Consider the following 14,806-nt stretch of genomic DNA (forward strand, 5'->3'; position numbering starts at 1 on the left):
TGCAGGTGGTTTTTGGAGCTGAGGTTTTCTAGCACTGCCAGAGCAGACTGTCCTCTGCAGTGGCATGTTCATGTCTGTGGGGAATTTGTATTGTACAAAGTGGTGGAAGGAGGAACATTTCATGCTCTGTAGCTCAGGCTGTTGGTGCAGGACCTGGTTTTTCACTTACTCTGCCTATTCAGATTTCACCATTCAAATTTAAGCACAGCATTTGCGTGCTATATTGCACAGTGTTTCCTAGGTAAGTGATGATAACAGGACCTGGCAGAAGATGCCTTCCTGTATAGCCATTCCTGCTAAACCTTTGTCTGATTTTTTTTTTCTTCTCCCCTCTTTCTCCCCAGGTTTTTGGCATATAGTCATAGACTCTGACGGGAGAGTAATGGAGTCGCTGAGTGGCAGGTGCTGACAGCTTCTGCAGTCCCCGTAACTGTTCATTTTGGTATCATTTGCAATTCTATACCTCTAAATGCCACAGCTCTCTTGGGGAAGGTTGCACTGGATACCAGTACTGCCTTGGAAGGTACATGTGTGTCCATATATATATATATATTACTTTTTTTGAGGAGTTTACCGTGTTGTGCAATGATTCACAGGAGGGGAGAAAATAAGCTGCATGTGAATAGACTAGACTAGACTCGACTAGAATTAACCATTGCAATGGCCAATCACTCTTTCTATGAAGAACTTCTTCCTAACGTCCAGCCTAAACTTCCCCTGGCACAGCTTGAGACTGTGTCCACTTGTTCTGGTGCTGGCCACCCGGGAGAAGAGACCAACCCCCACCTGGCTACAACCTCCCTTCAGGTAGTTGTAGAGAGCAATAAAGTCTCCTCTGAGCCTCCTCTTCTCCAGGCTAAGCAGCCCCAGCTCCCTCAGCCTTTCCTCATAGGACTTATGCTCCAAACCTCCTTAACTGTGCACGAGAAGAACTGGCCTCTTAACCCTCTCCAAGCCAGGAGTTGCTTGAATTATAGTCACAGCATCTGGGAAGATCCTGGACAAAGAAGCAAGCCATGAGTCCCCTGCTCATTTGCTACAGGATCCCCCTTGTGGGAATTTCCAGTTTGAATTACCATATTGGAAATTCTCAGATTTGTGCTTAAATTGTTTAACTGTCTTCATTTGGTTACACCTATTTAGCAATACAAAGGCATTTGAATGGCTGTCAAGCAGCTACTGATGGCATCCCTTTCTCCCTCCTCTTATTTGAATTGCCTGAAGGGCCTTTTTGGAGTCCATGCCTTGCTTTAGAGTAAGTGAGAGTGGTTAACAAAAAAAAAATATAAGAAATGGTTGGTTAAAAGGTTCTGATTGTAAATAACTGAATATACTGCTGGAGTTTCTGAGAAACTCAAAGGCTTAGTGTGGAATTTCAGCCTCTTTCTTGCCCTTCTGAAAAAGTACATTGCAATTATAATAAACTGTGTATATTCACACTTGGTTATTAGTCTTGTACGTTTTCCTGCGTGGTTCTTGTGAGTTCAGTGAAAATCTTTGTTGTTGGCTGGCAGATTTTAGCAGAGGTTTATTTCTGTAGGCTCATTGCTCACTGTGGTTTTAGTCATTGTTCAGGTTCTCACAGCCTTCGAGCTCTGCTCTGGGAGAAAAATACAGATTTGTCACCAGGGCCTCCCACTAGAATCTAATTTTACATTTGCAATCTGTTGTCTTGCGAGGTGCTTCAGATTGGGTCGGAAAGCTAATGTATTTCAGATTTTCTGCTGCGATTCAATGGCCCAACTTGCTGCAAGTTTGGGAGTTAGGAGCTTTAATTGAAATTAGTATTTTGGTTTTGTAATTATTATAAGGAATAGTTAATATTAGGGGAAGATCACTGTTTTCAGAGAAAAATTTATGTTCTTCAAGGGGCTTGTGATCAGTGATCATCTAAAATGTGATCATCTTCGTGCGTAACTATTTCATGTAAGACTCATGCAGCAAAAATGCAGTGGTTCATCTAGAGGTCAGCCTGCCTGTTTAGGGTAGCTGATGTAGGGAATACCGTTCTTTCCAACATTTGTGTTCTCCTTCCTAATGTTGATATCAGACTTAAGTTTTGGCTTTGAAAAACCCCAACGACTCAACCCCCTATACTGTCTCTGGACATGCAAGCAGGATAAAAGGTGACTTTCCTGGCCCCTTGAAGACTACCACAGTTTTGACATTTTCCCTGATCTGAACTAGGAAGAAGCAGATCTTCTGGGATAGCCCTTTCCCAGAACAGCCAGTAACTTGATGGTCAGGCTGTCTCTTGAGGATGTGGAAGAACGAGTTGCCGCCCCTTGTTTGCCTGTCTTGGGCTGCAGTTTCGAATCTCGATCTTCGGCGTCTTCAGCAAGCTACTGAGTCACTGAGCTGGTGCCTCTTCCAGGAGACGTGCTCGTCTCCCTGCTTCAGTTTTCAAATCTCTCCCTCTTGGAGCAGAGGAGCCTTTTATCAAAAGCAGTCTATTCCCTTGAAAAGTTTGGGCTTTGATGAATCGACATTTTCTGCTGATAAATTTCCAGCTCGTTCTGCTTGCAGTGCTCGGTCTGCATGTGCTAATCTCTGCTAGCTCTGGAGAATAATTCAAACCAGATTTTTGACACTTCACAATCCTTGGTTGAGCACGACAGACCTGTTTAAAGCTTCAAGATGTGTCACACTTGATTTATGTTGTATCCTGGTGGTACCTTGGTAGGTCTTTAACGGTCACCTTTGGATTTGGCGAGTGAGCTAACAAGGGGAGCCTTTGTCCTAGCAGCATTTCCGTGCAGCTCCCATTAACATTACTCATTTTCTTAATTTGATACAGATTTTTTTTTGTTGAGTGTGCTAAATTCAGTTAAGCTGCAGACAGGCAGCATCTGGCAGTCATAGCTTCAGCAGTTTAAGATGTTTCTGCCCCAGGGTGTCTGCTGCTGCCCCTGGGAGTGGAAGGCTGGATTTTTCCCTCCCCTGCTCAGTGCCTGCTCCTTCTAGCTGGGGATACCAGTGTGAATTCCCGTTTCAGGGCTGCCTTTCCACTTCTCCTAGCAGCTCACTGCTGCCAAAAAACAGTGGAGGTGCCACTTGCTGTCCCCTCTTCTCTGTGTCCCCAGATAGGTACCTTTGTGCTGCCAGTTGAACTCACTATCAGCAAAATAAGTTAATAAAATCTGTTGCCTTTTTTGTTTGTTTGTTTTTTTGGAGTGCTGTTTAAGTGGACTCAGCTGCATGAGCACCTGAATTGGGTTCAGGGTAACTGGTAGAAATAGCCAGGAATGGGCGGGGAGGCAAAGATGAGGATGAGAAGGATGGAGGTCCATTCCAGGAGGAGCCACTGGTCTTAGAAATTCCACAGATGGTCACCCTTAGCTTGACTCAGTGCGTTTGTCTCCTGTGGGATGGTGACAAACCATGGGGGTAGCACTGTCTTGCATAGCTGCAGCTGGATCAGCTGCACCATGCTCGCCTGCTGACCACTTGCACCCCCCACGCGGCATTGGTGCAAACCTGCAAAGTAATGCCAGGGCAATCAGTTGGATTAGGGCAAGGACTCTTCCTGGATGCAGGAGGGAGGTATGGACTAATGGCAGGATAGATAGCCGTCTGCGGGATTTGCAAATGCCTCCTCACTGAAAGTGCCGATCCGCGGAATTAAAAAGGGACAGCTCTTTACTTTGAAGTCTGACACTTCTTGCCGGTATCTAGCAGATACTTCTCATTGTGTGAAATCGCTCAGTAAACATTCCTGCGCCTCTGCAGAGAAAAGACTTTCCTCCTTCCGTGAGAGTGTCGTTATTTCCTCACGGGATGCCGCCTGAGCTGCTGCTCCGCTCCTTGCCGAGTCACTTGTGGTTCTGTTACTTTTTGGCCGGGTGAAATTTTGCCCAGCGTGCATGGAGACTGCGTCGCGGTGGTGGCACGGGGCTGCTTTCCGTAGCCGTGTTGCTTGGCGTTTTCATCAGCAGTTGTTCCTCAGAGTGTGGTGTGAGGGGGATCCTCCTGCCCTTCAGCAGCTCTGTTTCTGAAGGTAAAGAGCCACTCTTCATTCATTCAATTTTTCAAGAGGACTTTTAATACTCCATTCTATTCTATTTCTCCTTAGATACTGAAGTGATGGCTGTGTTCTCTGATGGGCTTTGCAGCCCATCGAAATCCTATTGAATTAGTGTGTTTAGCAAGATTCTCAGACTTGGCAGTTAAAAGCATTACCCTGAGAGAGTTTCTTTTGCAAGATGGGGAGTGCTGAGGTTTGGTTTTAGGCATCAGTGTAGAAGACAAAATGCAGTTTTGTACTTTTAAATGTTTTAGAATCAAAAGCTGGCTGACATTTGTTTTTCAGGGCAGTCCATATCAAAGGGCTGGAGCTTTTAAGGAATAACAAAGCTTCTCTAGGGGTTTATAATGATGCCATTTTTTTTTTAGAGCAGAACCCTCTCTTCAGTGCATTTATTGTTATAAACGATGCATGATAACCAAGTTTCATGGTAGGTCAGCCACTAATTTCAGTAGACACAGGGTGTTTCCTGGTATAGTTTACTTTCCATGTAATTATTTATCTTGGGTACAGAAATGCCCAAATACTAATGGAGGTGCCTGTTGCACTGGACAGATCTTTAGCCTCAGACATGATCTACTTTGCTGGGTACAAGACTATTCTCTATGCTCAGCCCTCTGACTGTGGTCAGAAGTATCACTGCAGAAATTCAGGCCTACTATTGCACTGAGGGCAGCATATGGTAGAAGTGGTGTGCCTGTGTTTAACACAACTAATTCCTCACTTTCTATGTAATTTATATAGGGCTAATTCTGTGCAGCAGCAATAATGAGTATTTAGATAGTGAGGGAAAACACATGATCACATTAATTCTGCCAGCATCTGGCTCAATACCTGTTGGCACATCATGTTAAAGGAGAGGAAATTGCCCCAAGGAATGAAAACCTCTAAATATTTTTACTGACAGGGCAGCTTTTTTTTTTCCAACCAAGACTAATAGAAAAACCTCAAAATAAGGAAATTTTGTCTTGGAATTTCTGTTCAAGATTCATGGACTGTTTATCTAGGTATAATTGTGTTATGTGTAATTTGGGATCTCCTATTTAATTTGAAGTGGCCATGTACTTTTAACATTTACTTTTGTTGTTCTTCTTGCTCTTTAGCAGAAAGGAGCCAATACTACTGATAAAATATTCCTGACATTTGTTGAGTGAGATCACAGACCTCAGTGTTTTCCAAGGTAGAACCCAGATCAGCACTCCCATCTTCTAAAAGGGAAACCTGTTTCACAGCAGCATGTGTGCAACTGAATAATGCAGGAGGCTAGATATGAAGATGGGGACCGAAACCCAGTCCTGTGCACCAGCTCAGTTTTACCTTTGCCAGATCAAAGCACTTAAATCTATCTATCTGCTTCAGAGTGAGTAGGAAGGAGAGGTTATTTTTGTACAGTCTGAGTCACTCATGCTAATTTATTTTTCATAATATGGCTTTCTTGTGTGGGGCTCTCTGTACCTGTGCTTAATGTTGTACTGGGTTTTGTTCCAGAAATCAAGCCTATCATTAGCTTGCTGCAGAACAGCTGAATTGGTACTTTGCCATTTGGTGCTTCAATTCACAGTTCCTAGAGGAAGAAAACAAAACAAGTGAAATGTCAGATAAAGGTGTATATCCATCTGCTTTTTGGCATCTTGTTACATGCAGATAAACAATAGCTGTTGATTTTTTTCAAGTTGAGAAAGTAATGCTGGAAGTCAAGGGAACGTATACAGAATGGACATTTCCACTTCACAGTTCACACCAAGCTTCACAGTTCAGTCCTTTTCTACACTCTTCATTTACACCAGCATAGCTATGATCTGAATGCTTCCTATGCACTGAGTTACCTGTGTTGTATCTGTAAGTTGGGTAATATCAGTCACTGACTCAATTAATTCTGTGGGATAGTTGATGCTGTTTAAAACACATCCTGTGAGACCCTGTGGAAGCTGCTGTGCAGGCGTTAGAGCAAGGTCATTGAAAAAAACCACCCAGTTCCTTTGGGTGCTTGGGGGCATCCATGTGTCTTCTTGCCTTCATTTTTGGTTACTGCATTTAACGGTCTCCCCCTGTCTCCCCGTGCAGACTGTGACGCCATGGGAAACGCAGAGAGCCAGAGTGTAGAGCATGCCTTCTATGGAGACAAGCACACCAGCCTGGGCCGCAAGCACACTTCCCGCTCTCTTCGCCTCTCCAATAAAGCCTCTCGCCGGACGCGACACGCTTCTTCTGGAAAAATTATCCACCGCAACTCAGAAGTGAGCACCCGCTCCAGCAGCACCCCCAGCATCCCCCAGTCCCTGGCAGAGAATGGCCTGGAGCCCTTTGCCCAGGAAGCCAACCTAGAGGACTTTGGAAGCCCAATCTGGGTGGACCGTGTGGACATGGGATTGCGTCCTGTTTCCTACCACACTGATTCCTCCATCACTCCCAGCGTGGACAGCAGCACTGTCCTCACTGCTGCCTCTGTCCAGAGCATGCCTGACTCAGAGGAAAGCAGGCTCTATGGGGATGAGCCACCATTCCTGGTGGAGGGTGACGGGAGGTCACATCGATACGCGGCCAACGGGACGAACTTCATGGAGACAGCCAGCTTCAAGAAGAAGCGCTCCAAATCGGCTGACATCTGGCGTGAGGACAGCCTGGAGTTTTCGCTTTCTGACCTCAGCCAGGAGCATTTAACAAGCAACGAGGAAATCCTGGGCTTGGCCGAGGAGAAGGATGCTGAGGCCACTCGGGGGACGGAGGCCAGCGGCAGCCCCCAGGCACTGGTCACCTGCCAGCGCGCCAACTCTATGAGCGACTTGTATTCCCCCAAGCCCCCCAGCGCTGCCATCAACGGAGGCCCGCGAAATGCCTTTGGAGGGTACTGCCGGAATTTAGTGTCTGACATCCCGGATATCGGAGGCCATAAGATGGCATCGGTGACTGCCGAGGACGCGCCTTCCTACAGCAATTACAATACGCTGCCCTGCAGGAAATCCCACTGCCTTTCCGAAGGGGCCACCAACCCACAAATCAGCCACAGTAACAGCATGCAGGGCAGAAGAGCGAAAACTACTCAGGTAAGGAAGGCGGTTTGCTTCCACCTAAACCAGGAGCATGTGGTATTTACTAAGCTGTGTCTGTAGATAAAGATGGTTTAGGTTCTTCCAGGCCCTGTTTTCCTTTAACACCCCCTTTCTACAGAGGGGGGCTGTATTCAGGAGAGAGATGAACTAACTGGTCTCTGGAGCTGACTTGATCCCATCACTTCTCCCTTCCTTATCTGCAGCTCTGGGGCTTTTCTGCTCTTCATTGCCTCTGGAAAAAACAAATCTGCATTTGCCAGCTAAAGATTTTCCTGCGTGTTTTGCAGTGCTGAGAGTGCTTTTTTTTTTCCAGGGTAGCTGCCAAAACTGATCACTCCACTCAGGGAGCTCGCGCGCGTTGGTTGTGTCTCTCCTCTGCCCTGCCCGCCTTGTCACCCTCCCCTGCCTGCACATGTGTAAGCACTCCTCAGCTCTTGTGGCTCTGAGCAAAGAAGAAACCTGCGAGTGTTTCCTCTCCTCTCTAGGGTAAACATTCTCTGGGCTGAAATTTCACTCTTCTGCTGAGCTGAGCTGAGCTGATACTCTCATCTATGCAAACTATCAGTGCTGTCCCCTTGCAGGAGACTGCCAGTCCTGCAAGCTACAGTACTCAACCCCCTCTAAATTGGAAAATGATGAGAGATGTAGAGGTATGGAGAAGATGCTGCTTCTCCTAGCCAAGGAGGATGTCATACCCTTCATCCTTCATTCTTTTAATAGAAAACACAGAGCCAAGATGAACTTTTCTGTCTGGTGCCCTTTGAGTACTCCAAACACAAGTCCTGTGATCTTGGCTTTGATGGCTGCTGTTGGGTCTTTATTATGTTTTGCCCTGCTTGTCTTGGCTGTGTTTTGCCTGATCGAGTTACACAGCACTGCCTTGTGCTGCAAACTGCAATTCTGCTTACAGCTGAGTGGCAGACTGCTCTTAGGGAGGGGGAAAAAGGAGCTGCAAGTCCTGTACAAGCCACATGTGGCATACACGTGGTGGGCACATTGCACTCATTTTAAGTCATTCATGTGGCTTGCTGGGTCTTCTCAGATCAGTGGTCTAGCCATCTAAAGGAAGAGGCTAGCTGTGGTGTTTTCTGTAAATGCTATTTTCTATCTCTGAGCACCAACTTAGAAACATGGCCAGGGGACACAGACAGAACAATCTGATGGCGCAGGTCAGAGCTGTGCACCAGATTGCATGCTTCAGCAGCTCCCCTGATTTTACTGCATGGTTTCTCCTACATACACCATGTAGTATACACTCTCCATGCTGCCTGACCCAGAAAAAGAAAAAAGCTCAGAGGCTGGCCTGCCCGTGCCCTGCCGCCAGGCAGAGCTGCTGGCAGGACAGCAGCGTTGGAGACACCAGGCTGGGCAGCATGAATCAGGCTGATTGCAGCGTTCGGCAGCAGAGGTGCAGGGCTGCAGAGGTATCACAGTCCATTAGAGGTTGGAAGGGACCTCTGGAGATCATCGAGTCCCGCCCCCACTTGTAGAGGGCTGTTAGAGGGTGAGAAGAGCGTGTCCCCCTCCTTGACTGAACTGGCTTGTGAGAGCTGATGGGAAGGGACTGCTGAGTGACTTACCGGCTGTGCTTGATCTGTGAAGATGCGCAGCTTCTAAATATAAAAATGACACGCTAAAACAGATGCTGCAGTGTCCCACAACAGTGGCTTTGTACTTCAAACCCAGCTTTTTGTTCTTGGAGGTGTTTTTACGGTGCAAACGCAAATCCCCTTTGGTGCTCCATCAAGGCAGTGCAGGATGAAAAAAAACGAGAGAACAACAAGAAGCAGAAAGAAGAAGGGAAAAAAACCAACAACAGGATGTTATTTGGCAGCCTTGAGCGTAACAGCTTTCATGGAGATTGTTAGGTGCAACTGCTGCCTCCAGCCCTCTTTCAAGTGCATTTAAGAAAAAGAGAACAGTGGCACTGGTGAACAGCAAAGCATTTGTTTTTCTTCTTGGTTGCCTATCTTAGCATTAAGATTCCTCTGAGGCACTTACTGAAAGTCACGAATTTGCGTAGCATTTTGTGAGGCCTCAGCCATACACAAGGAAATCACTCGATGGGGCTGGTTTCACTAGGTGCTTCTCCTGAGCTTGGAGACAGTGGCTATAAGGAGTCTCAGCAGTGATTATTACCACGTATAAATTCAACAAAATTAAAGCTTTGGAAAGGTCAAAATTTCTTCCAAGTCTTTAATCCTAGCAGCGTACAGTAAGTATAAGATACTTGTCAGCAATGAAGTCATGTTAGCCCAAGCTTACCTTTAGCAAGCTTAGGGAAATGACTGTTATTAAGTGTTTGATAGATGGGGCAAAAAGGAAATCCAGATTTGCACACAAAGTACTCACTAGTTCCCTGGTGAACCCAATTAGGTAGCTTTGGATGGGGTGAGAGGAGGGAAGCTATCAACCTGTGTCTGTACCAGGTCCTCAGCCCCACAATGTCTTAGCACTTTGCTCATCTTTACTTGACACCTCTGATGTGAAATAGAGCATGGTGATTACCCTACCTGAGATGGTAGAAGCTGAAATGTTGAGCTGATGGCCTTACTGCTTTTTTCATAACATGCTGCTTAGCACTGTCTTGGCCTGTGCCAGCTGGTACTTGGTCACAAGCTCCCTCTGCCCTTCTCACTCTTTCAACACTGTCTCAATGGGCTTCGCACTCTTGATGACCACTTGGAGCATCGCCTGCCATATACATCCTTAGAGAATAGAAGTATAGAATTATTTTGGTTGGAAAAGACCTAAAATCATCAAGTCCAGCCATCAACCTGACACCACTATGGACATTAAACCATTTCCCCAAATGCTGTGAAACATTTTATGCTATAAAAACAATGTAGTAGTCCAAGGCATGTTTCATGATTTTTTCTGGTGTGTTGAACTGCCTTCACCTATCCTGATCCCACAAAATTATAGTTATGTCTTTGGCCACAGCAACACTACACAAAGGTGACCCAGGGCCAAGTGTAATATAGTGTTGGACATAGTTTTACCTCTTAATCTCCAGGCCAGTGACCTGTCACTGTGTTCTTTAACAGGGCAGGGGTAGCTCCCTTGTTCAAAGTCATCTAGTTGAACCTCATAGTCAGGAGTGAGGTCTCTGCCTAGATTACTCTTTCCCATCCTCACAACAATTTGGTTTTGTATTTGTCTTCGAGGGCTTTTTCCAGCTTTTGCAAAGTCATAACTGGGATATTTTCTTGGCTTTTGAGTCTTACCTACCATACTGCTAGAAACACTGAAGAATCCTGATGGCCACTTGTAGGTAGCTTTTGAGCAGTCTAGTTCCCAAGGAGGTCCCTAAAAGCAGGAGTCACCAAGTGCAAGGTAAGTGAGACCATGGCCACTGACTTGTGCCCTTGTGTTTTGATTCCTAAATCCAGCCATTGTGACATGCATGTTCAACTATATGTGCATCATCATATTTTCTGTACAGGCTAAACTTAGTAGAAGTTGTCAGTAACTGTAATTTTTGTGGTGTGCTGACCACTGTTACTGAAGAAAACACATCCTTGATTGTACCACAGAACGGAGATGCTGCAATCACAGCTGTAGGTGTTTTGTTACCTTATCCATGAGTTCTTTACAAGTATGTGGCTTACATTGAAGAAAGGGGGAAGAAAAAGAGAAAAGAAAAGAAAATCTGTCCCTTCCAAATTTAAACTTTAAATTGAACTGTGGGAGTCACTTTCCAATAATTGCGAAGGAGAGCTTTTTCATACTGGAGAGACAATTATATTCAGTATGCACAAGTGATTAATATTCACAGGGTGGCTTTGGGTCACCCACGCAGTGGTTCTGGGTTTTTTTGTAACATTTTAATATTGAGGGTTCAGATCTGCTGAGGTGAGACTTCCCAGAGAGCTCTGCTGGGATCCTCTTTGGCTTTTTGAGCTAATGTGATGTGGGCAGAAAAAGCTTAATTGGCTGACATTTTCACCCAAAGGGAGACAAGCCCTGGTTGGATACAGCTTGTTCTGACTGTGGGTTGTGGGATCCCCAGGATTCTAGAACCTGCTTGTTGGGATCCAGATTTTGTGAAATGGCCCTGTTGTGTCCTTGCAGCTAAACATCTGCCTGTGGCTGACTTTCTCTTCCTCCTGGTGGTAGGTGTTCAAAGGCACCACATGCTCCCCTGCTGTTAAGAGCCCTAACCTTGAGGTAGGGTTTTGTGCCACTTCCAAGCCTGTCTTACGGCTTTCTTACTCTGCATTTCCCCTGTGTGGATAATTTCTGACTGCTGTTTTCACTAAACCATCCAGTGTGAGGATACAGCCTCACATAGAGCATGAACTTCTTTTGATATTTCATATTATAAGGGCAGTCAAGTGCAGACATCTTGCATGTACCGAACATGTTCTGGTCACATGGCAAAATCTGCTTGCCCTGCTGTAGTGCCAGCAGCATGTCTGTTCATGGATATCTGCTGCAAATTAGAATAGAATAGAACAGAATAGAATAGAACAGAACAGAATTAACCAGGTTGGAAGAGACCTTTGAGATCATTGAGTCCAACCTATCATCTAACGCTATTTGGCACAAGCCAGCTAGCTAATGCACTGCAGGTTTCACTCTGCTCTTTCTCCTAATGGTTGAGGTGGTGGGTGGCTGTGGCCATTGAAGCCAGAGACCTTCACAGGCTTCCAGTCCTGGTATTTGCTTCATGGGGGAAGACATTAGGAGTACTTTCTTGTAGGTGTGAAGCTGTGGGTGGACTGTCTTTTCTAGAGGATTCATAGTGTTTTACAAGGAGTATTTAGAGCATAGTGTGACACCTGTTTGCATCAGAGGCTGTGGCCCAAGCATTTCTGCATGGTTAACCACTCACATACAGCAAAGGTATCTCATTCCTCTCTGAGCTTTGTTCCTGATTTCCTCCAGAAAGCTCGGTTCCATCATCAGCATTACGGTGGCACAGTCCAGATTTTTTACATAACTTTTGAGAAGGAACAGCAAGAAGATGTGCCTCAACTCTAAAGGAAAAGCAAAGCTTATTTTACAGTGTCGTTGGTTCAGTGTTTGTTGTGAAACTGAGCAGGGGGAGAGTGAATAAACTTCCAGCCCAACTGCCTTGGAAACTGCACTTCCTTCGGCACCAGCCCCAGACTGTCCTCGGTGCATTAAATCCCCTTTTGTCTGATTTCCAAGTTTACTGCTATTTTTAGGCCTCTGTAGGTAGCCTGAAGGAATGTGGGATCTCAACCCTTAAAAAAAAGTTCTATATTAAAAAAAAAAAAAAAGCAGTATATGCAGGAGATGAAACCAAGGTTTTTGTGGGAATTAGATCAAGACTTACTTGCAGAGAAACTAGTCTAAAATTAGAATACCTTTCCAGTCCATATTAGCTTTTTTACTATCTCAGGGGATTTTATGACAGGTTATAGTGGTTTATTACATTCCTGAGGATGGCTAAACTCCAGAGAGCTGATGCTTGGTTTTAGGTTGTGTACAGCTTTTTCACAAATGGATTTATGGCACAGGGAATATAACATCAAAACAGAAAAGAACCACACTGGGTCAAGTCACATGAAAGCTCCATCCAGCCCTATACCTTGTTCCCCAAATTCCAAGTGCTCAGAAAAAGAAAGGAAAAATCTGGGGGAGTACAGGGTGAATTTTCCTTCAGGGAATCCTTGATGCCAGAAGATCAGTGATGTGAGTCTTCCTGAGTGAGGAATGTGTCCAAGGCTGTTGGGTTGGCCTGTCCCCCGTGAATTCTCTTTTCAGAAATGATTTTCTGCCTTTGGCTTCTACTGCATCCTGTTCACTCTCCTGCTCAACACTTGTGACCTTACAGCCTGCTCGTGCAGCTCTCCTTGGTCATTGCCTTTAGAGGCAGAGTATCTTCAGCATCTGAAGCTCTGCTCCTCTTAAAGTAATGCTGTGCATCTCACTCTATAGTCTGGAAATCATAGCTATTTTCAGCCTCAATATGATTCTCAATCAGATTGACCCAGATCTTTAATCTTAGTTGTTTGACTCCAGATGAATTGAGGAAAAAATGAAGACTAAGTTGTGTATCATTAAATTATAATTAAATGACACATAGTTTAGTGAGTACCTAGAAGTGAGATGTTTCTGGTGTGCAGCTGGGGAGTGCATCCCACTGAATCGAGCCCCTCTTCATGTAGTCCCATAACATCTTACAGACACAGGTTGGGAGGTTGTTCTCAGGGTCTTCAAATATAGCCTGAGCTGCATGCACTCCAAATCTCCTGAAGCTGGAGGTCTTTGATTTGGATGGTTTGGCTTGAGTGACTCAAAGAGCTGAATCCTGCTGGAGAGCACTAGTCAGATGAGCACTTTGCTGAGCCTCCAGGCAAACAATCCTATTAAAATCAAGAATTTCTGTTTTCAGCTACTAGCCACAGGGCAGCAAGTTGAAGGAAGGGCTGGAAATGGGCTTGGAGTAGACACTTGGTCTAGTCATGAGGTCTGTGGTGACAGGTTGGACTCGATGATCTTTGAGGTCTCTTCCAACCTTAGTGATACTGTGAGATACTTGTTTTGGTTGCAGCCCAATCTTGCACCAGCATAAACTGCTTGCAAATCCACACATGTGTCCTGCTGGCTGCTGGTGTGGCAGCTCTCTGTGGGTCTAAATGACCAGACCCATTTAATGAGCAGACCTAATGGGCTATCTACAGCCTAGCTAACTGGAAGTGGATTCAGTGTGAGCCTGGAGGAAAGCTCAAATAAATAGAGGGCTCCAGACATAAACTCCAAAGTCTTTCCTGTTCAGTCACCAGGCTGCCCTTCTCAGATGGATGAGATTAAATCAGGTATATTGCTTATTCAGGATATTTTAAAGCAAACAGCAGTCACTCCCTTCAGAAGAGCACACAACTCTACCCCACTATTTTCAGGAAAAAGAGCATGTGAAAATGAGTGTTTTGCTCTTTACTGGCAAATATTTTGATACTTTTTCAAGATCCTAATTTGTTTTTCTTCCTTCGCTCTTGGTCTGAAGCCAATGGAAAGCAAATCAGCAGCCCTGATATCTGATCTCCCTCCATTCAGGCATGTTTTTTTAAACAGTAGGACTTTGTAATTTATGTTTCTAAAGTTCTTGTACCTTTGGCACTAATTGTGTTCTCCGTAAAGCTGTATACATTGCATGGTTTTAGTTTCAAGTACTTTCCACTTAAAAATCACAGACAGGTTGCTGCAGCTGGTTGGTTGCTGGGCTGTGCTTACTTAGATGGATGCAATTTGCAGTTTCACTTTCCAGTGAAGAGCTCCAGTGAATGTTTCTTTTCAGAGAGCTTCAGCATGTGATCCTGTGACTAGTGGTAATCCCAGATGGCAGACATTTCCCCGCTCCCTTAAGTTAGATGATTGTTCAGGTGAACACCTCCCAGGTGACATTTTGATTTCAAGCTCCTGTTCTAGCAGCTTTCCCCCTCCCTCACTTCTTTCCCCTCTATTATGTTTCTCAGTAAGAATTGTCTCTTCTTGGCACTGAATGAACAAAAAGTAACCTAACCTTGTGTTTTACTTCAAGGATTTTGGTTAGGCATGTTGCCATTTGCTTAGCTCGCACACAGTTGAGCTGCTTGTGTTAGCTTATGGTTAGCTCAATCCCTCTAGAAACTTCCTTCAGCTGGGTGGTCCATTGGGATGAAAGCAAAACCAATTTTGAGGACTCCTCATCATATCTTTTGAGAAGAGAGGGATTAAACACCTGCGTTCAAGCACTGAGACTTCTTCCCACTTCTGCTGA

At 45.2% G+C, this 14,806-nt stretch overlaps 1 protein-coding gene across 1 annotated transcript in view; it reads left to right on the plus strand.

The window, feature by feature from the left end:
• The window catches only part of TIAM1 (TIAM Rac1 associated GEF 1), a 126,182-nt gene that overhangs the window by 29,520 nt on the left and 81,856 nt on the right, over positions 1-14,806 (plus strand). The window contains exon 2 of the mRNA XM_054166128.1: positions 6,089-7,068. Within this exon, the coding sequence (XP_054022103.1) occupies positions 6,100-7,068 (969 nt within the window). The 5' untranslated portion in view covers positions 6,089-6,099. The remainder of the gene's footprint in view (positions 1-6,088; positions 7,069-14,806) is intronic.

The sequence above is a fragment of the Dryobates pubescens genome, chromosome 12, assembly GCF_014839835.1.
Source record: "Dryobates pubescens isolate bDryPub1 chromosome 12, bDryPub1.pri, whole genome shotgun sequence".
NCBI classification, from domain to species: Eukaryota; Metazoa; Chordata; class Aves; order Piciformes; family Picidae; genus Dryobates; species Dryobates pubescens.